Here is a 22816-nt window from a genome sequence, read left to right as displayed (position 1 = left end):
GAAAAGAGAGAGGGAACACGAAGTGCTTCGCAAAAGGTTGACAGACCACACAGCGAAAACGAAACTGCAGCTGCGATGGCCGCGATAAAGGGTTCCAACACAAATTGTGAAATGATGAACAAAATGTACAAGTGTTTCTTTTTCCGCCGCTTAGGCTGACCATAAAGGCAAACTTCATATCTCGTAGAAGGTGTAATAAACCCTTTAAAGCTTATGTCTTTGTCTACATTCGTAAGCAGATTCAACAGGTCGGAAATATCACGTGGGGACGGCTAGCACGTCGCACGCACGGGCGCACGAAGCTTGCGTGGCATCGTAACATCACGAACAACGGCGGTCACCAGCAGCTTTGGGCGTGCACAAAAGGCAACGGCCACAGTGGTTGGAGAGGGACACTTGGACATTATATATCGAGACAGGTCATTCTATTGGGGCTGGTTCTGTTTTCAGAAGTAGCACCGCGCTTTCGGTAGCGCGTTCGGAACGAAACACTAAAAATATTTGCAACGTAATCTCATATGAAACGCCTGTTCATTAAAGTCTTTCAGCATTGTAAAAGACCGCTTACGATCTAGAGCTTTTGCGGGATCACGTGACAGGGGTATTACTCCTAGAAACACTATGGGAAATCAAGACCTTCTACAAGAAAACAAAGATGGCTATGGTTATGGTTTTGCTATTAGTCCGTTACGGTTCGTATTATGTATTCTGCGAGTGCTCCTAAAAAGGAAGATTCCCTAATTGATAATTTGTTCGTTAGACGGTGGTTGGGCCGATATCAATTGTATATAGCAGGTTTTCCGTCGCATACCGAGTACAGTGGTTCTTAATGGCCTTCGCTTCTCTTGCAGCGTAGCAGAAGCTAGCGTGTGCCTCCTGGCTATTTGCCTTAGCGCTCTGCCGAAGGCACGCTGCGAGCGATTGAGGCCACACATAGTGCTCTTCCTGGCGGATGACGTGGTAAGGAAATCGCCAGTGCTCATGGTGGCGAAGTAGTGCCTGATGTACTTCAAATTCCACGTTGCTTTCGTTACCATAATCGTAAATTTTTGACCAGCAAAATTTCTCATTATAACATGTCTTGTGTTCTATCTAAAAGGATGAAATTTGCATGTATTCAATGCGAAGCATTTTTTAGAGAACCCAAGGTAACTTGAGCGTTTCTATCTATCTATCTATCTATCTATCTATCTATCTATCTATCTATCTATCTATCTATCTATCTATCTATCTATCTATCTATCTATCTATCTATCCATCTATCTATCTATCTATCTATCTGTCTGTCTGTCTGTCTGTCTGTCTGTCTGTCTGTCTGTCTGTCTGTCTATCTGTCTATCTATCTATCTATCTATCTATCTATCTATCTATCTATCTATCTATCTATCTATCTATCTATCTATCTATCTATCTATCTATCTATCTATCTATCTAGCCGCCGGTGTCTGGGTTCTCTCGTAAGCGCCTCTATAACTCGGTGTACACCAAAATTGGTATGAGAGGTGAGATGTTTTGACGAATGACTGTCTGGTCATGACATGAATAACGTGAAAATCCTTAGAAGGGTGGCGGCTAGGGCTAGTTGGTAGGTCATCACAATTGTTGTAGCAAGAAAGCAGGACAAAGACAAAAGGTACATGAAAACGAGCGCTCGTCTTCGTGTACCTTTTGTCTGTGTCCTGTTTTCGCGCTATAATAATTGTCGTGAAAATCCTGTCGCGTACGTCGTCAAACCCTTTCCTCCAGACACATGTGGCACATACCGCTTACAAGGGGCCGTGGTTAAGGGTATTCGCCACAGCTGACTGACACTTCGTTTTGTTACAAGCCGTGATGAACAGGAGGGAATGCTCAACAGAGGCGATGAACACGATTTAGATAGCGCTCGCGTTGTTGCTGCTCCACCGTTTTGGCTGAAGGACTATGTCTATATTTTGTCAATATATTTATCTCTTCCTTTTAGGTATTCTCATCCCGTAACATTTTGGTGGAGGCGCTAGGTACCAACACGGTATAACGGAGCTCCTCAGCAGCCGACGCTTGCTTTTTTCCACAACGGCAGAAGAGGGCTCGGCTCCTGTAGCGGCAACCGCAACAACAACGGTTGTTCTTCCTCAGCTGAAAGACGCTGGCAAGTTCTGCGGGACTGACAATGTCGACATTGAACACTGCTTGCCGCTGAACGAAAGAACAAGTAAGATTTATCGCTGGGAGACACGCTTATGTTTGCGAATATTCTATTTTATCTGAAAGGAACAGCGAAGATGTGGTTCGAAAATCACGAAGCAGAAACTAGCAGCTGGGAAGCGTGCAAAGAAAAGATGCGGGCCCTCTTCGGCAAATCGACTGGTAGGAAGATAGCGGCCACGAACGAGCTCGCATCTCGTGCTCAGTCATCGATGGTGTCCTACCTGTCTTACACACAACACGTGCTCGCCCTTTGCCGCAAAGGGGCGACGGTATGGAGGAGTCCGAGAAGGCAGCGCATATATTCAAAGACATAGCAGATGATGCCTTCAATCTCCTAATCTGCAAGGACTGTGACACGGTAGATCCCATCATCCGGGAGTGCCAGCCTTTTGAGGGCGTCAAAAGCCACGTCTTGCCCAGCAGTTCGCTTGACTTCCAAACACAGTAGCAGCATGGTCGTGCGAAGATGTACCTGTGCCACAGGCGCCACTGACTGCAGAGCACGTCACGAAGATAATCCGACGAGAACTCGAAGCTATGTCTCCTGCTTCCACGTGCTCTCGTGCCTGTGATTCCCGCTCCCAAATGGTACCTCTCGTGCATGCCACGGTTCGTCAAGGCCTTTCTAATATTGTCCTGGACACTGTGTGCGCCGCAGCTCCCGCCCGCCCGATTGACCGTCGTCAGCCACTTTCCTACGCCCAAGGTCAGAGACTCCGGGTGCATCCACGCAATCCCGTCGAGTGGAGGACTTGCGATGACTGGCCCATTTGCTACAACTGCTATCGTATTGGTCACGTGGCCCGCTATTGCAACACCCGGTGGTATTGTCGTCAGGCTTCCTAAGGGTAAAAGCATTGCACAGAAGCAGAGGATGGTCAACTTCAATCTCACCGCGAGTCACCTCAGTCAAACGGTGGTGACGTTTCTTCCATTCAATATCGTCGGTCACCATCTCCGCATGGTCACTAGTCCCGCTCGCTGTTGTGTCGTAGCCCGTCATCGCGCACGCCTCAGTTTCACCGTCCTACGTCTTCTGCTATGCTCGAGCGCAAGTCGCGAAAGCGTGGAATAGACAGCCCGCACCGCAGAAAGCCTACAATGCGTGGTCATGACACACGAGGACAGTCGTCACAGCAAAATCATAGGACCAATTTTGTTACATAATTACGTTACTGCTCCGTTGAAATAAAACTTTTCCTGACTTGTTAGTTTCCCACTCTACAGCCGACAATGATCACTTGCGAAAGTGAGGGGGGGGGGGCTCCGCCCCAATAACATTTCTCAACGGGGGGGCTAGCACCGCCTTGCCCCCTCCCCCCCCCCCCGGTAGATACGCCTTTGAGTACTGGGCTACCTAGATGAAGTTTTGTTCTGGGGTCGAACGCGTGCTGAACATGATGCTAATTTACAAGTAGTACTCAGCCGCATAAGCAACACAGGGATGAAACTGAACGACAAACGTGTATTTGCTGTCCAAGAAATACAATTTTAGGACACAATGTGAGTGCCAGAGGATTGTCTCCTCTTGAGTCCAAATTGCATGCTCTTGTTAATGCACCTGCTCCTGCAGATTGTAAATCCTTACATTGATTTCTTGGTCTCGCTGGCTATTACTCAAAGTTCATTCCTCCTTATGCTGTCGTTGTTGAACCATCGCCTTCCAATTTGCGTAAAGGCCTAACATTTAATTGGTCGCATGAAGCCAAGTCGGCATTCAACAACATCAAAGATATACTAGCTGAAACCCCGGCCTTCAACTCTGTGACGAGAAGCTTCCAATAGGCTTAACAACTGATGCTTCCAACACGGGATTGGGTGCTGTGTTTCAACAACGCAAAGGTGACCAGTTAGTTACAACTACTTTTGCTTCGAGAACTGTGTCACCTGCTGAACGCAGATATTCGTACTGGTGAGCGTGAAGCCCTAGCATGCCTCTTTGCTTGCGGGAAATGGCATGTATACCTATGGGGTCAACATTTTACATTACGCACTGATCATCAAGCACTTACTACATTACTTTCTGCTGGATCAGAGGGCCGACGCCCATTCAGGATTTTTCTATTACAACTTCACTGTACAGTACTGCAAAGGTTCAAATAGCGTTGTAGCGGATGCACTTTCTCGTTTGACTTTGCAACTTCCAGTCTCTCCAGACTTGGATGAAGAGATAATCTCTCTCGTCACTCCATGCATGAGTAAAGCTGATTTACAGGCAGCAACTGCTGAAGATACAACTTTGCAACAAGTGCTTCCACACAATGCTAACGGCTGGCCAGAAAAGAAGTCTCTGCAGCCAGAACTACTGCCCTACTTTGCGAAATGATGTGTCCTGTGTAGACAACCTAGTTTTCCGCGCAGATAGTCAGCATGTCTGCTTCACTGTGCAATAAACTCGTACACCTGGCTCATGAAAGTCACCCTGGAATTGTCAGCACTAAGCAGCGACTTAAACAAAGATACTGGTGGCCTGGCTTAGACAGCCAAGTTGAACGTGCAGTTCGCAACTGCATCGTATGTGAAGCAGCAGATAAATCTGCTAAACCTGTTTTTGCACGCTTACAGCTTGTCCCATGGCAAAATAAACCTTTGGGAAAAGCTAGGCATGGACATTGTCTGTCCAGTCGAACGTGCTCCTTTCGACTGCAGATTTGCAATTACATTAATTGACTACCACTCTAAGTGGCCTGAGGCTGTCTTTACCCATGCAGTCACTTCTGAAGCGGTAATTACATTTTTGTCAGCACTTTTCAGTAGGGAAGGCTTTCCAGAGGCAATCGTCACGGACAATGGTCCTCAGTTTAAGTCGCAAATATTTCAGACGTTCTTCTGCGACAGAGGTATACAGCATCTTTGCTCTTCGAACTACTATCCACAAGCTAACGGTCAAGTTTAACGATTCAACCGCGCTTTGAAAGAGCAGATTCAGCTCGCACAACTTCAATGCCGCCCACTGAAGCAAGCTGTAACAGAGTGCTCAGGCATGAAAAACAGCACAAAGACAGGACGGTGGAAAGTGACACAGGGACGGGCGCCGGCTGCCAGCTGAAATTTTTATTGACGAAACCAAGAATAAGTAGATAGACGAAAGAGTGAAAAATACGATAAGGTTACATCATTTTTTTTTGTCACGTGCGTGACGTCAAATAGCTGATTTCTTTTTCTAGCAATTCGAGTGACGGGACGCTTATACATCGATCACTCCTTTGGTGGTACTTCCGGCTACTGCAGGAGCGTTCTTCATCGTCACAACCACGTTACAATATACACACGTTCAGTTTTAGCAGAGCCTCCAGGCAGTTTCGTAACTACGGGGCCTTCGAATGTAAAAACCCTTACCAATAACGTTCTTATTTACGCCAAAAAACGACGTAAAAGATCACAGGGTCGCTTGTTCATTGATGCAGTGGCGTAGCCAGGGGGTGGCCGACCGGGCCAGTGCCCACCTCCCACCCCCCACCCCCCGATTTTTTTTGCCACGGCATACAAAGCCCGAAATGACACTCAACCGCATGTGCCTACACAGTTCTCACTTCAGATCAAAGTGGTGCCCCTCTCACCCCACGAAAAAAATTTGTGCCTACGCCCCTGCATTCACCTATGACGAATCGAAGGCGAAAGCCATCTTTTTCTTCCCAGTCGATGTATTTGGGAGCCTACATGAACGGCCGGTCATATAGGCTCCCTTGATCAATTTATCTTGCCTCGCCACCCTCCGAAAGCCTTGTACACCTAGCGTGGTTTCGCGCTACCTCCAGAATCGGAGGCAACTCAACTGGTTTCGCACTGCCTCCTTGATCAGCCCACATTTGGCCAAGCTACGATGTCATGTGATGACGGTGTAGTCTTATGCCACACGAGCGCAGGAAGAGGAGGGCTGAACCAGAATCGACGCCGGCAGAGAACACGAGCCATGGCTTCACGTGCCACTGCGAAGCGCCGTCTTTATTTTCTCCTCTTGAGGTCGCGCGCTCTCCGGTTTTGTTCGCCGCCCAAAGGAGGGCGCTACAACGGCATTTTGTGGCGTTACGTCACATGAAGTCACGCCAGAACTTGGGACGTCACAATGACGTCACAGAGTTTTGCTATCTGCGACGTCATGATGACGTCATATTGTGACGTCATCACGTCATCATGATTTTCTACACCACTCGTCCCCGACGCCACAGAATGCGAGACGCCGACGGTCAGAATTCGTGTTTAGTGAGGCATATAAGGCTTTCGCCTTAATGTTACTTACATTTGCACTTTCACACTGAACACCGCGTGTTATTTGCTGTGGCACTATGTGAACAGGTAGAAAAGTTGCGTCACTTTTTGTATAGAACGCTCTGTTTTTTTTCTTAGTCGAAGAACCTCAGAAGTTCAATTTCAGACCGCGATACCAGCATGACGACATCACTTTCGTTGTACATATAGATAAACATGCCAGCGCAAATTGTTTTCGATCCACAGAGTACGTTTCCGAACATTCATGCGAGTTAAAGAAACACTAGGAACCTTGTTGAGCGCATTGTTGGCGATGTAGCGCTTCTACGCGATTTTGGTAAGCCTGCGCATGTTTATTTTGACAAACATTCCGACAGATCCTACGCGTTATGGGATTCGACCTCATGCGAAGCAGTCAGGTCGATTTTTCGCTTTGCCGAGAGTTACGACTTAAATCGACTACGCCATGATTACGAGGCGTGCGTTCGGGGGGACAGCGGATTCAGTTTGATTTTCTTTAACTCTTTCGGGCACGGTGGTCTCCCACGGTAACCATCTTTTCTTCATTTTTTTTTCTCTTGAAGCACACGAGCCCCTCGTGTCAAATTTTATACGGCACGTTTCTAAAGCTTTCAACATAGAGACAGAGATGATGCCACTTCGTTTGGGCTTTATTGTTACCGATTACGTCTGTTTTCATCCGGCTACCGTCGTCTTCAACGCGCGCTAAACGATGGACCCTGGATATGTTTACAGAAATTAAGGTACGTCCGGTTGGTATTAAGTTGATAGCTTAGAACAACACATTTTATAAGTAGCTAATACCAAGGAATCCAGAAATTAAGAGCTGTACTCAGTCAGCACAGAGCACTGTGTCGTTGAAGTTGGTGGTCACCTAGAGTGACCACCATGCATGAAGGGTCTTAGAAGGCTGGTAACATATTATTTTTTTGGTGCTTGGAGGAAAAGTTTTGCGAAATAATTTAATGAGCCTTCAAAATTGAGATGGATCTGTGGTATATACAATGTTGCCGTGCTCCTGCAGGGAAAAAAGCACTATTTTGCAGCCTTACAGCGAAACTGACTGATTGACCGTTACTGCATTGCATGGTGGTCACCTCAGGTGACCACCTCATATCTTTTGAACTAAAGGTGCCAATTTTTTTTTTGCTTGTGAGAAAGAGAAAATCATTTTCTCAGAAAGAATTCACTGTTTTTTGCATGAAACTGTTTTCTGCCAAAAATGCAGTTCTGTGCGTGAAAGATTAAAAGCAGACTTGCATCGAAGGGCACGAGAGTTCCTGCACTTCACTATCATTGAAATTTGGTCGCCGTGGCGGGAAATTGAACCCGCGTCCTTAACCTTAGCAGCGCGACACCTTACCCACAAAATTGCCTTGGCTGGTAATGCTGATCCTTTCGTTCACAAGTCCTATTTTTTATGACCGACCACCTTTGCTACCAATAGGTGGTACTCATTGTTAGGCTTGAATTTGTTCTGATGCAAAAATTTAGCTTAAGATGTTTTCTAGGGTACGGTCGCGGATAATTTCATGATCTTACTCTGTCACTGCAGGGCTGGGCCGACGTCAGCTTTCACGGCTCTTCCCAGATTCCGACGCCTAACCTGGACGCCCTGGCTGCAGACGGTGTCATACTGAACAACTACTACGTAACGCCGTACTGCACGCCATCGAGGGCCGCCTTAATGACCGGACTTCACCCAATACGCACAGGCAAGGTCGCAGTCATTCAGTGTACACCTGGAGAAAGCACATGACTTCACCTAAGCTTGCTTAAACGTCATTCACAGAGAACAAATGGTGAACTTGTGAGAGTGCATATTTATTTAATGACAACGTCAAGAGCGAAACACACGCAATGCAACATGAATCGTACAAAAAAATTCGGGCAGTTTGCACTAAGTCGCGCGAAGCTTGGCACAACGAAGAACTGGTCCGCTGCCGCTCGCACTGCCAGTCGACCGACACATCTAGCACGTCTAGCGCGGTTTACAATAGATATGCGCGGCTTCCTCCTTGGTCTTTTTCTCATTTGTTCTGTGCTATGTTTTACTCCCTCCCCCTCCTCCTTTCACTCATCCTTCTCACCATCACATCTCTCCACCTCACGCTCACTTCCCTTTCCCACCCACCCCCTGCTACACTATACTCTGCTAGCGTGCCTGGATAGCCGAGTGGTTAGGACGCTCGCCTTCGGCTCGAAGGTACGCAGGTTTGAATCCCACCTCATGAAGAGTATCTTTTACAGCGAAAGCTGTTATGAGATCATTTCACCGGCCGTTTTTGGTGCCGTAGTTGTCCGCCGCCGCCGCCGCCGGTGTCCGTAACCAGTATCGCTCGAAATAAGAAAAAAAAAACTAAATAAGAAAAAAATTCCAGGATGGAACGAGGTTCGAACCTGGGCCCTCTGCGTGGGAGCCCAGTATTCAACCTCTGAGCCATGCCGGTGCTTCAAACTGCTTTGTAAAAAGGTCCTATACAGGCTTCATGTCGGGAAGGAACCACATTAGCATATGCAATATAGCGTGGTAAAAGAGTAGAATAAGCACCAAGCGTCGCACAACGCGAATTCTGTAACCAGGCGTCACACAATGCGAATTGCGCAACGAGTAGGTTGTTGAATGCTTCCAACCCATTACAAAGAGCTCTTCCATAATTCTTCATCGTCATCACGCACAGCATCAACAAAGTGCGCATAATGCCTTACATGCGTTTAGCAGGTACCACGGCTGTTTGTAGAATGACGAAAAATGGCACAGTGCCTACTGCCCTACTTCTCAAAAATTACAATGATTTATAGCGTAGTGGGTTCCTCGCAAGTGCACTTCTCTTGGTTGCCAAGGGAGCCCATAAGGCTCCCATGATCCATTTCCTCAGGGTCTCAATAAAGTCAATTCTCTCTCTCTCTCTCTCTCTCGTTCTACGTTTCTCTGGTTAAAGTGTGTTATAAAGCGTGGTGGGACAGTTAAATAACGACCGGGCGTCACACAATATGCATTACGTAACTAGTGGGTAGTTTAAAGCTTCCAACCCATTACAAAGGGCGCAACCATAATTATTCATCGTCATCAACCGCCGCATCAACAAACTGCACATAATCGCTTACATATGGTACCTCGCTTCTCCGCAGAACAACGAATAATGTCGTGCTGGGTGCTTCCCAACTTCTCAAAAATTACGCTTTGTTGCGTAGTGGGTACGTTGCTAATGTACCTGTATTAGTAGCCACAGCAGAGTTTATAACAGGCTCTAGAAATGCCGCTCTTCCAGCTTTCGCTGTGACTGTGCTGCGCTTTCCGCGCAGGCCTGGCGTTTTTTTCGGCAAGAATTTTTCTCTTTCTCTTTCTTTGCATATTTTTTTCGTTTCTGTTTCTCTCGTTCTATCTTTCTCTCTCTCTCTTTCTGTACTCGTTTTCAGGGTTATTACAGGCCACGCCGTGGTGGTGTGTAGTGGGCATTGCCCAAATTCTGCGGCACATACCCGTTCACGATGATGATAGTTTTCGAAAACGGTCGCACATTCACACACTTTACGTTGAGACAGAAGAGCTTCGCTCTTAATCTTATGTGAACGAAGCGTTCGGTTCAGGTTTATTTCAAATGGTATTTCTTTTAGCTTGCGCGCTCTTTTTGAATGATTTGATTGCATATGTGAATGAGTTTGGTATCATAATGGCATTAGAGCGTAGCAGGTTTATTTTCTTTTAGGGGCAAAGCACCTTAGAGTCTAGGCTTGTCCGTTGTGCGGTGTCCGTGCTCATGGCGCAGCACCGTGTAAAATCCCGTAAAAAAGGTTTAACAATAGACCAATATCAATCATAATTGTGACAGAACGATGGAAGACACCTAGAAGCACAAATCCATTACACTAGTCGGCGATTTCAAGGTAGGCATTATGGAGCTTAGGACCTAGCTTCGTCGACGCTCACTGTCCGCTGTCACGGTGGTTAGAAAACCGTTGCTACAGTCGAAACATATGTGTATGTGAATTAAAAAAGGTTTAGAATAGACGAACAAGAATCATAAGTGTGACGGTACGATATAAAACACCTACAAGCACAAACCCTTTATACTAGTCGGCGGCTTCAACGCACACATTAGCGACCTTAGGACCGAGCTTTGTTGTCGACTGTCACTTATGTCACTCAGTTTATATTATACGAGGCGATGCTCGGGTAATACACAAACACAAAATACAAATACACAAATACAAAACACAAATAGACACACACAAAAAAGTTGAACAGTACACTAATATCAATCATAATTGTGACAGAACAATATAAAACTCCTACAAGTACAAACCCTTCCTACTAATGGGCGACTACAACGTAGACATTATGGACCTTAGGACCTACCTTCACCCACTAGTCACCATTCACTTCGTGTAGATGCGTTCTATACCATAATTCTCTTTATGCCACCAAACAAAAATGTCAAAACACCATTAAAATGGCGAGATTAAACGCCCATTATTCAAGCATATGACACCACAATGCACCCTGGAGGGAAAATACACGAGAGGACGCTGCGGTGCAAATGCCTATGTAAGCGTGTTCCAGACCACACATTCTCTTTCTGCCAGGATGAAAACGAACTTAAGGCGCGGCATGTGGCGGCTCAACGGGAGCGTCGACGACAAGCTACTACTCCTGAGGTGAGGGCGGGGAAAACGGCGGCAAAACGGCAAAAATGACAAACGGGAGATTCACGTTTACCGAACAATCCGCAGTTCTTCCCCCGATCATCATCATTCATTTCGTGCATATGGCTGGATTTTTTATCGTCAAGCTTGTACCAGCCCCGAAGCAAGGGAGGGCAGAGACCCTCACATTTTTAACACACAATCAGACGCTTTTCTTGACTACAGGAAGCCTTTGTTTTTATTGTTTCAATACGAATAGCACCCGGCTCTTATACTAGCTTTCCTTAACTACATGGTCCACATGACTATAAGCTGGCTACATGGAGAGAGCAGAAGTTTTCAGGTTTATTTTATGCTGACGATATTGTCTTATTTGCGGACAGTCGAGATGATATACAGCGGCTGGCGGATATATGCGGAAGGGAAGGTGACGCTCTTGGACTAGGATTTAGTGTAACAAAATGTGGATTGATGGTATTCAATGAACCCTGTGATCAGGTGGTGTCAATACAGGGCCGAGAAATACCGATGGTCAGGGAATACAAGTAACTCGGAATATGGGTAAATGAGAGTGACAGATACATGGAGGTACAGGGAAAAGCCTCGGTAGCAAAAGGAAAGAGGAATGCTGCAATAATGAAGCAGAGAGCGTTGTGGGGACACAATAGGTACGAGGTGCTTCGAGGTCTGTGGAAAGGTGTAATGTTTCCGGGGCTTACTTTTGGGAACTCAGTGGTGTGCATAAGAGCAGAGGTGCAATAGGGAATGGATATAAATCAAGGGACTGTGGGACTAAGGTTGAGCGTTGGGCTAGTTGGTGCAGCATAATCCAAAGGTTTCACAGCGCATACGAGGACGAGCAAAGAAGAGACGCTGTGTGTGTCGCTTCTTTGCTCGTCCTCGTTGTATGCGCTGTGAAACCTTTGGACTGTGGGACGTCTCGCGTTGGGTGCTCACGGGAAGACGACAAATGAGGCTGTAAAGGGCGATATGGGATGGGCATGTTTTGAGGCGAGGGAAGCTCAGAGCAAAATAAGGTTTGAAGAAAGACTAAGGAATATGAAGGAGCGTAGATGGGCAGAGAAGGTGTTCCCTTATTTGTACAGGAAGAGCGTGGACACACAGTGGAGAAAAAGAACTAGGAGGCTCACTGGTAAATATACGGCTGGTAGTGTAAGCGATATTGCAACAAAAGAGCGTTAAGTGAAAAGTCAGAGAGGCGGAGAGGATTTACTGGACGGGAGCTATGGAGAAAAAACCAGCTCTGAGTAGCTACCGAAAGGGCAAAAATGAAATAAGAGGATGGCATATTACGATAATTAAAGAAAAGCGCTTTACTGTTTGAAGCCAGATCGGGTTGCCTTAGCACGCGTAGTTATAAAGCGAGATTCAGTAAAGATGAAGAACAATGCACGTGCTGCGGGGAAGATCAGGAAACGGCGGAGCATATTCTGATTGAATGTGGAGACATCCACACAGGTGTACGATTGCGCACGAGTCTACATGAAGCCTTGGGTTTTAGGGACAACAATGGAAAGCTGAATAAGCCCGCGATTGAAATAAGAGACGGTTGTAGTATTCGTTGAAGACAATTGGTCGGAATGGACAAGAATAAATATTGAGAAAAGTAAGTACATTCTGCCATAAAGGGCAGAGAACTGGGCTGAGAATTGACGTTTTTTTTTGTTCTTTTTTTAGTAGTAGGGCAGATTTACTGGAAGTGAAGGCATTAGACCAACGTTAACAAAAAATGTAGTTCTTTTGTTTCTCGAGCCTGGTAGCCCACTTGTCAACGCCCCGTTATAAAGGGGACGCCGCTCATAGCATCCGTCCGTCCGTCCGTCCGTCCGTCCGTCCATCCATCCATCCATCCATCCATCCATCCATCCATCCATCCATCCATCCATCCATCCATCCATCCATCCATCCATCCATCCATCCATCCATCCATCCATCCAATCAGCTGGGACGCCGTATTTCTCGCGGCATCTGTCTACCCGCAGGCGGGCAAATTATTTAGCCGCACTTTTCTGATTCAATGGTTAAGGTGCTGACAACTTATTTTTCTTTCAACATAGTACATGTTGAGATTGAAGTGTTTCACTGCTCGCATTCTACAAAGAAACTGAGTAGAAACTACGCCGCCGATACAACGTGAAGGTTTGGGCCATGGTTTGTTCTCCATACTGAACACCACTAAGCGTCAAAAACTATTAGACACTCGTTGGTGTAACTTTCCGTCATTTGTCTAAAAGTTTTTGCGGTTACTATTGTTGAGCCATCACAGTAGTGGTTTAGGCGGCCACCTCTAGTCGAGTTTGGTACGCTTTTGTCTTGTTCGAAGTAAATATCAATCACTACGAAAGGCCAGCCCGCTGGAACAACTTATATATGCGATTTAATAGAATTTTAACATGAGGAAGAAGTTACCGCAATATACTATGTATTTTTATAAAAGTGTCCGAAGATCCACAAAATAAGGAAAATGCGATATTTGTACGCTGCCCTCGTAACAGCAAGGGTAGAAATGCGGCCTTGCTGGTAGCAGAACGTAATAAGTTTTCGCACAGAAGCAGCACAAGGACAAAAAAAGGAGACATTAAACGTGCGCTAACTTTTCTTGTAGTTATAGCTGCAGACTTGTTAACGCGGCTATTAACGTCATTTGCAGAGGTAATTGTATAAATTAAATTCATTACCATTTTGCTAGAGGAAGATAGGCGGTCAGGTTGAATGGGAGAACTGCAACCCTTCCTAAGAGCCAATTGCTATTGTAAAGGAGCTCTGACATCAAACTTCAAGGTGGAGATGTAGGCTTCACTCGATAGCTTGGTATGCATAAGGTTTTTTTTTTTTTTAGTAAAGTACATTTGGTGTCCGTCAAGTGGAAGTTATATTACTTCGACGGCGAACAGTACACGAAAACTCATCGGGGTGTTGAGCACCCTGCGGCATCGACATTACTGTGACGCATTTAGCGAGGCCCCGACACCGGCCTGATAGCCATGACGGTATCTTCGACTGGTCGCCTGCGACTCAGAGGCGGACGAATTCGGCGTCGCTTGCACTCAGAGGCAGAGCATAAACACGCGAGCCGAACGTGACACTCGCTGCCGGAGGAAAACCGGCTCAGGAGGAATGACATGACTGCAGCGAAAATCCGGTTTCTAGTCGAGGCTGTCTTAAAATGGCGGACGCGTAGATGCAACAAGACATCAACACGCGAGCGCTCAACTGGGCGAATTGCCGCTCGCAGGCACAGCTGAAGTCGTCATCGCTGCCGTAGCTTTCGCCGCTGGCTTCCGGGTAGGTCTACAAAGCAGATAACATCAACTCAGTGCTCGAACAATCACTTTTTTCACATGTTGACAAAATTGCGCAAATAGCAGACGACGCGTTCATTTCATATGACACCGCCGCGACCACCGCGCTGTTTGTGATCACGTGACCGGAACCGCTCGCATTTCCCCGTCGAAAGGGCTCGGAGTAGCTCGGAGCAGCTCACAGCGCTCGACTAGAGAGGAGAGTGATCGAAAAGAGCCAGCCCAACGCGAAGCGCGCGCTCCGTTTCAACCAGCAAAGAGAGTGCTGCTCGTGAGAGCGCGCTGTTGCACTCCAAAACGGCCAGCAGAAGATGCCGTGAGTGACGATGTGCTAGTAACGATAACGTCGACGATAACAGTGTTGTCATCGTGGCGCCGACTGGCGGCGACACCTGGCAAATATTTCAATCTGGCTTGGTTTGTCTCAATCCAGGAGAGCTATTCTGGATGTGTCCACCCAATGATCGGCCCATTTCGGCCGTCTCCGATTGGCTGTAGCTCGGCGATCAGCGCGCCGCCAGTTTCCGGTTCTTTGTCTGTAACGTCGTTTTCACGTAACGGAGCTTTCACAGCTCTCTACAGGCGAAGTGGTGCCCAACGAGACAGAATTCCCTTCGATAACAGGCTTGGTCAGGAGGTGGGTTGGCGACCGGCAGGACGCGCAGTTGAGGGGCACGCGGGCCTTTCGGAGTCCGGGGTAGCTAGTAACAAAGAAAATAACCATGGGCACTCTTGGAAGGGTAGTATTGCGAAAAACCAGAAAAAAAGGGTAAAAGAAAGACGGAGAAGGCGCGTGGTGCATTTAGTTACATAAACATGCAGGGTGGCAGAAAAAGGGCAAAGTGGATAGAGATTGAGGAGCAGTTAAACAAATAACAGATAGGCGTTAATGCGGTTACAGGAACACACCTTAGAGACAAATTTATCGGGCAAGTTCTTATGGATCCATCTTGGTAGGAAGCGCGCATCTTTTACAAGAGACACAAGCGCTTAACTTCAACTGTAGTTGAAGTTAAGCGAATTGAATAAACGCTTATAAGCGTTTATTGCAAAACGTACGAATATATAGGGGGGAAAGAAAGGAAGAGCAACGAAGAACACCCCACCCAAAGCCCACGTGTCGTGCCATACAATACACCATACAAAAAACAAAGTTCTTTCCGCGTGTTCTGACGTTTTGCAATAAACGCCTAGTTGAAGTTAAGCGCTTGTGCCTCTTCTTTCGGTGTCCTCTTGTAAAAGTTCTGCGCTTCCTACCAAGATGGACACTTGGAAGAGCCACCACACATTGGCACTTATATTTGGGAAGAGTGCAACAGGATCATACCAGAAAGGAAAGGTGGGGGTGTTGGAATGCTAATTTATCGCGGAGCCAAATGGGATAGAGTGAATGAAACGCTTTCAGAGCACCTCTGGTTTTGGGCACAGTAGGTGGAAAGAAAACGTGGCTAGGGATAGCTTACTTGTGGACGGGGAATAACTGCAGCGAAAAGCATAAAAAAATAGTGGTTTGCATAAGGACGGATATTAAGGAATCTCGTAATGAGGCCGAAATTATCCTTCTAGAGGACATAAATGCCCGTGTACATGACCTTGACGGATATTCAGACAACAATGGGAACGTATTGCTAGATCTCTGCGAGCAACACAGTCTTCAGATAGTTAACACGGGGCCTAAGTGTAGATGGGCAGATCACGTGGGAAGTCGGAAACATGCAATCGAAGATCGATTATTGTCTCATGACTGAAGCAATTTATCACAAACTGAGAGAAATGAGAATAGACGAGGAAGTGATTAACAGCTTGGGTAGTGATCATGAACGAATTACATTACAAATGGGATGTAAAAATAGAAATAAGAGCATACAATCAAAGTTTGGCAGGTTGTATTTAAATGAGAAGCAAACAACAAATGTAGCCGCATGACTCGAGCAAGCAGTAGGCAAAATACCAGGCAAGGACTGGTGGGTATTGTGAGCTGTTACATGTAATGACGAGTGAGATAGGGTGATAGAAGAAAACTATCGAAACAGCATCATCTATCGAAAACTGTTGAAACAGCACCATCTTTCAGTAGAGCAGCATCACGTGGCATGAAGACTTCCATTCCCTTCATGACGTGAACGAAGTGTCTCATGATAAACATCCGACATCGCAATAGAAAGTGACCATGGGAAAGCAATAGAAGTCAGCAAAGGAAAGCTTTCCGGATAATTACCAGCACTGACGCAATACCCCTGTAGAGAAAGAAGCGATAATAAAGGGCGGTGCTCGAAGACGACGACGATAATGTTCTTACGGGCCCTCAGTGTCTGAGTCAGTCTCTCGCGTTTTTTATATTATTTTAGTGCCGGAACCCGGGCTACACTGCAGTATTCATGCCCCCAGAAACATTACTGTCACGCTCCATAGACTTATCGTTTAGTAGAGAGACAGTCAACAGCAAGGACAACGAAGTATGTCTGTAGACTTTTCGCGCTTTGGCCATCCACAACAGCAACCGCCGATCTGTCAGAGGTATTTTAGGATGGCGGAAGCCAGAGGTCTTTCATCAACGAAGACGTAGCAATGAAGATGAGTTTCAGGGTAGCAGGAGAGAGAAAGATAGTGCTTAACACGTTTGGCAGCAATATCTTCTCGAACTGAAAGCAGCAAAGTGATTGAAGTGCCGGTACGCAGACAACACAGCACCCGCTTTTACTTCATGGAAGCAATTGTTGTTGCGTTCATCTGACACGACATCGCTGCACCGTGAACAGACACCCGTTTTGTACAACTGCGATTGGAAAACAAGTCCTTGGCTGACGACCAAATGTTTGTGCAAGTTGAGGAAGGACATAGTGTGCTGATAGGATCTCACTACTTGTGGACCATCCTGACGGGTGAAGTTATCGCAGCACGGAAGTTCAAGAGCTCACTGCCGTCAACACTTGCTTCGGATGGACGCTGCAAGGACCAATTCGTCAGACTTATTTTCGACCACAGCACTTATTTGATAATCTGGTTCTTCGAGTGTACATCACCGAAGTTGAAGATCAAATAACTCCACAAATTTTGCAATTTTTCTGGAAACCAGAAGCAATAGGCGTTGAGGACCTCTGTGAGCCGTCTTCAGCCAAGTGCCTGGAACAATTGTTAAAGACCAACTCAGGTCTAATGCAGGTACGTGGTCGCGTTGCCGTGCAAGGAAGATCGCAAAAACCTCGTCGGTGACAACCGCCAGATTGCCGCCAAACCTCTGCTGAAGCTTGCGAGTAGACTATTACGACAAGAAGGTTTGCATGACCGCTAAGATACAGTTATATGGTAGTATACGACACGCAGAAGTCGTGCCCAAGAATGCTCACGATCATTATCCAGTTTATTACATGCCTCATTGAGATATTATCGAAGAAGATTGAATAACGACCAAACTCAGCATTATGATCGATGCATCGTCTCATGCAACAGGACTACTGTCACTCTACGACTGGGGAAAAGCGAGCTAACTAAATTCCTGAAGCTCTAAGTGCACTACTTCATTTTCACTGGTTTTTGATCCCCCTGATCTCAGACCTGGAAGAAAACGTTCCTGCAGAGTGAAATGCAAGAGCAGACAGACATGCTTTTTTATTTATTTGGTTTGACACCCCAACCGAAAAGAATAACGCTCATGTCGAGTGGGGCATCACGCGCGTGACATTTTGGTCAACGTCTAGCCCATTCCTCATGATGGCTACCATTTATAACCATCTAGACGACGTTGGTCCTGAAGACGAGAAGGTGGCGGCAGGTCTGAAGAAGTCGTTTCGCAGTGATGAGGTGCTGATTGGAGCCGATACATTCAAAGAAGGGTCTAACGTTTACGAAAGAACGAATACAATGATTAATCACGCCGGAACGAACCTCCGAAAGTTGAGAACTAATGAAAAAACAATGCAATAAATTTTTCTAACAAAGTAAAAGCCATTAGATGGAAGCTCCAGCTTCATTGCGACTGTATTAGGAATGCACTGCAATACAAGTCATCGCAATTTTGGATTTGATCTGAAGTCAGTCGTAGAATGCTTTAACGTCAACAAACACGAATACAAAACACCATTTGCTAAAGACAGCATCCGAGGTCTTGCACCCACTTGAAGTACTCTCACCCTTCACAGTGACAGCGAAACTTTCAGCTATTGATGATCCCGTACGTTTCGTGGGATGGTGAGTTACCGACGAAATCAGTACGACTTGCAATGAACGTTCTACGGACGTCTTACAGCTTGGCTCGACTTGAACTGCGCGCTACATCAGCAGCAGTCTCCAAGGAATCACGGATACGCCGCAACTCCACATGTCTGTGGGTGTTACTTTGAAAGCGTACAGTTCACGCGCGTATCTCAAGGCAACGAACCTTGCAAGGAGAGTCTATTTCTACGCTCACAGCGAATGGTCAGTTTGCACAGTTGAAAACGCTCACGTTACCGAAGCTGGAGCTAATGGGCGCAGTCATCATAGCAAGGTTGTTGAAGTACATCCGATCTGCATAGGATTTCCGAAATTCTCCTTGTATTATATGGACTGACTCTACTGTTGTGCTAAGTTGTATCCGAGGAAACGGGGATGAACTCGACCAGTTCGTCAAGAACAGAGCGTAGGAAGTTTCAAATGCAACTATGCATGAAGAATGGCGTTACTCTCCAGGGCAAGAGAATACAGCTGACCTGTTCACACGCGGAGTATGTGCAAAGCATCTTGTCGAAAGTTCAATCTCGTGGAATGGTCCAGAATGGCTCACGCTAGGTAAGAATGGCATGCAGAACGAATTACAGTCTGAGAAGAAAATTTCGTCCTGGGATCGGAGCCTACAATGTCTAATGCCCTCATGGAGGCCCAAAAAACAGATGAAACGTTGATCGACTTAACCAAATTTAGTGATTTACAGAAGTTTCTACATGTCACAGCCCTCGTATTGCGGTTTGTGGAAAGATGTCGGCATATGGGAAAACCCTGTCAAAGAAAGAGTTCCGGTGAATAAACGAGCACGCGGAAGGAGTATGGATTCTTCGCGTTCAGAATGAAGCTTTCAAGGAAGGTATATGCCATTTTCCAAGCGGAAATCTCATTAACAAATACTCGTCACTGAGAGATCTCCATTAATTTTTTGGTCTGGAAGGAATACTTCGCCTTGGCACACTACTTCTTGGGATGGATGGTACTTACCAAGAGAAACATCCTGTCATTCTCTTAGGTAAACATGCGTTAACAAGACTAATTATGACAGGTGCACACTACAATGTTTTACATGGTCACGTGTAAGCGCAATAATGCAAGTGCGACAAAGATTTAGGGTAATACAGGCTAGACAAGAAGCCAAAAAAATCATTAATGCCTGTTTCTTGTGCAAACGATACAGCACAAAACCTAAAGGTGTGAAGCATGAGCCTGTACCTGCAGACAGGATCAGAATGTCTCAAATGCTTGAAGTTGTGGGAGTAGACCCTGCAGGCTCTCTTTACGTAAAAGGAAGGGAGCCTGGGCCTTGTACCACTAAATATTTCGTTTTGGTTTTCACCTGTGCAAGTGCTAGAGTGGTGCACCTCGATCTGACAAGCGGCCTCTGATCAACGATCTTCCTCCTCGAGTTTCAGAAATTTCTCTCGCGCAGAGGAGTTTTCCTGACTATCTATCCTCACAACGTCGTCGTATTGATACTTGCGAGGCTTCTGGAGCATAATGAATTAGTCACCCTTCGCCACTTTCCTGGCTTCCTATCGCATCGAATGGATGTCCATTGTACCGTGTGTACCATGGTGGGGAGGATGCTGGAAGGGATTGATGCGGTCAGTGAAGCCAATGCTCTGCAAGACACTTGAAAAAGACACGTTCGATAGCGAAGAATTAACACTACTGAAAGAAGTGGCGGCCGTAATTAGTTCTCGACCACAGACCACATACACGAACACAAAAGAACTTGCTCCAATCGGCACAGCCAATTTTCTAGTCGGAAACTTTTTGGAAGCTGAACGGGAGTACTTCGTCGAGGAATACCGGAGGTGAATTCCGCAGACAAGCCAAGACGACCTTATTAAAAGACTAAACGTTCTAGGGCGTGCCGAAAATTTTGAATTCATGTACGCTCATTAACGCTGGCTGACAAGATATACGTAACCGACGAGAGTATCATGTATGATACAAGTGTGATGGGTTTCTTTACAATGAGAAATAAACACTGGAGGAAAGACAAGGCGCAGTCGGAAGCTGCCGATCAGCAATCTTTCGCGCAAGTTGCTCCTCTCCCTACTTTTTTTGCGCACTTTCATCACCGCGGGCAATATGAAGCTGACCGAGCCACTTGGAGTGATAGGTTGTTCTATTGCTTCAATCATGCACTATGCAAAACTTAATTACGTATTGCGCGAACGGTTGTTCTCAGCTGTCACTGTCTCAACAACGCAAGCGACGTCACTGAAGTACTGGGTAATGACGAATGGACCTGAGTGCTTGGAAAGAAGCGTCCGGCAAATTCTCTTCTTTCGAACAGCTGTCCAGAGTCAGACAAAATCACCTGTGGTGAAGTTGACCGGCCAGTGTCTGGCCTTCTAACTGCGCTTAGCACGAGCATGGGAAGAGCGAGTTCAAAGCCGAGCAAGTCGACGCGATTCCTTGGAGCAACATAAAGCCCGTGCGGCACTGGCGTTTTCATTCGTCGAGAAAGGAATCATGGTGTCGAGAAAAACTTGAAGATAGCAAGCATAAAGGAGAAGAAGGCCATAGAACCTGTGACCTCGTATTTTGTGGTGTTTAAAGCGTTTGTGATACGGCGTCTGATATATTATGGTACGCTGAGACATACGTATAAATCATGTTGATGATGGTACGATTTGTGCGCTCAGCTCGGCCGTTAGCCTGCCGGTGGTAAGGAGTGGAATGCCGATATTGACACCCACAGAGCCGTAGCAATTTTTCGACGACGTCAGCGGCGAAATGGCGGCCGCGATCTCTCAACACCACAGGAGAGGCTCCGTGCTCCCCTGCTCGCAGAAACTGGCGGGTTAGCACTTTTTGAAACATGGAGCGATGAGTCCCACTGTGCCGTCCACAGCAAGCGGCTTCATTACAGGTGCGGAGGCGTGGGCACATATAAGAACACTCCGATGCGCAACTTCAACGTAGGCCTCGTCCCACTTCGCCGGCCGCCAGACACAGAACACACGGATAAGCAGCAGAATCGGCGAAGCCTGTGTTGCGCACATCAGTTACAATAAGAAAGACATTCCGCTCGCCCTCATCTTCCTGAGAACTCTCACGAACCCCTTCCACACGTCCACACGGGTTCTTGAAACGTGCGTGTGTTCTCCATCATGACGGACAAGTATAAGCACTACATATAAGCTTACTGCGTCTGGTGTTGTTAATACCCATGCTGCTGTGGCATCGTTACGCAACTCTAAACAACAGGATATATAACAGATGTACACCTCTTTAACATATGCCTGTGCATATACCATTTGCACATGTTTTAGCGTCATTTCGCAACGTTTCGCAACATGTAAAAAAATTACGCCTCAGTCACCTTCGCGCCGCATGCTTCGTGTAACATCGATTCCCACGGTACTTCGAATCTGCCAATATTTTTCAGTAAGCATGTACCAATTATCCCAACATGTTTTACGAAGATTTGTTTTATTGCTTCGCCCCGCGCCATGGACAGTTAGTCCCATAATTTTATCAGCTCTATAGATAGTTGGATACAGCCCGAGAATCAAGCGGCAAACACCACTATGTCTTCCAACCAACGGCATTGACAGTTTGCTATGACGGCGTGGTATGGTTGCCGTTTTTGTTCTCGGTGTCTGCATTCATTGCATCTAAGTTCTTTTGTGGGCTTTAATCTTCCAAAGCAAATCATGCCATCAGAAACACCGTAGTGGATGGATGCGTTTATGTTGGCCACGTCAGGTTTATTCAAGTTTAGGTCGCACAGTACATGGGCCTCTAGGATTTCGCCTTCACTGAAACGCGGGCGCTGCGGCCGGGATCTAAAGGCCCGAACACACGTGCGCGTTGCAGCGCGTCGACGCGTGACTTTTTGACGCGGCGCTGCGCCCTCTCCCTATGGAGAGGGAGGGTGCGCAGCTTCGCGTAGCCGCGCGCCCTCTCTCCCCAGAGAGAGAGGGCGCGGCGCCTCGTCAAAAAGACACGCGTTGACGCGCTGCAACGCGCACGTGTGTGCGGGCGTTAACTCGCGTCTTTCGAGTTGTCAGCCGGGTGCCGTATACCCAGAGCCGTATACAGTTGAAACCTGCAATAACGAAATTGGCGGGGAAAGCACAAAATTTCGCTCTTGCGGGAATTTCGTTGGCGCGAGGAATGCGGCAGAAAATACATCGAATTTACAAAAAAACCATTTTATTTCCAAAAAGTCAATGAGTTTGCTTTGCGGGGGCCTACCATGCAGC

At 46.7% G+C, this 22816-nt stretch overlaps 1 protein-coding gene across 1 annotated transcript in view; it reads left to right on the top strand.

Annotated features, from left to right (window-relative positions):
• Positions 1 to 2461: 2461 nt before the first annotated feature.
• The window catches only part of LOC119382172 (arylsulfatase B-like), a 58665-nt gene continuing 38310 nt past the window's right edge, over positions 2462 to 22816 (top strand). Inside the window, exons 1-2 of the mRNA XM_049413035.1 lie at positions 2462 to 2599; positions 7976 to 8135. Coding sequence (XP_049268992.1) covers positions 2462 to 2599; positions 7976 to 8135 — 298 coding nt within the window. The remainder of the gene's footprint in view (positions 2600 to 7975; positions 8136 to 22816) is intronic.

The sequence above is a fragment of the Rhipicephalus sanguineus genome, chromosome 2, assembly GCF_013339695.2.
Source record: "Rhipicephalus sanguineus isolate Rsan-2018 chromosome 2, BIME_Rsan_1.4, whole genome shotgun sequence".
Taxonomy (NCBI): domain Eukaryota; kingdom Metazoa; phylum Arthropoda; class Arachnida; order Ixodida; family Ixodidae; genus Rhipicephalus; species Rhipicephalus sanguineus.
Note: the sequence above shows the minus strand (reverse complement) of the source record. Positions and strands in the feature narration are given on the sequence as shown.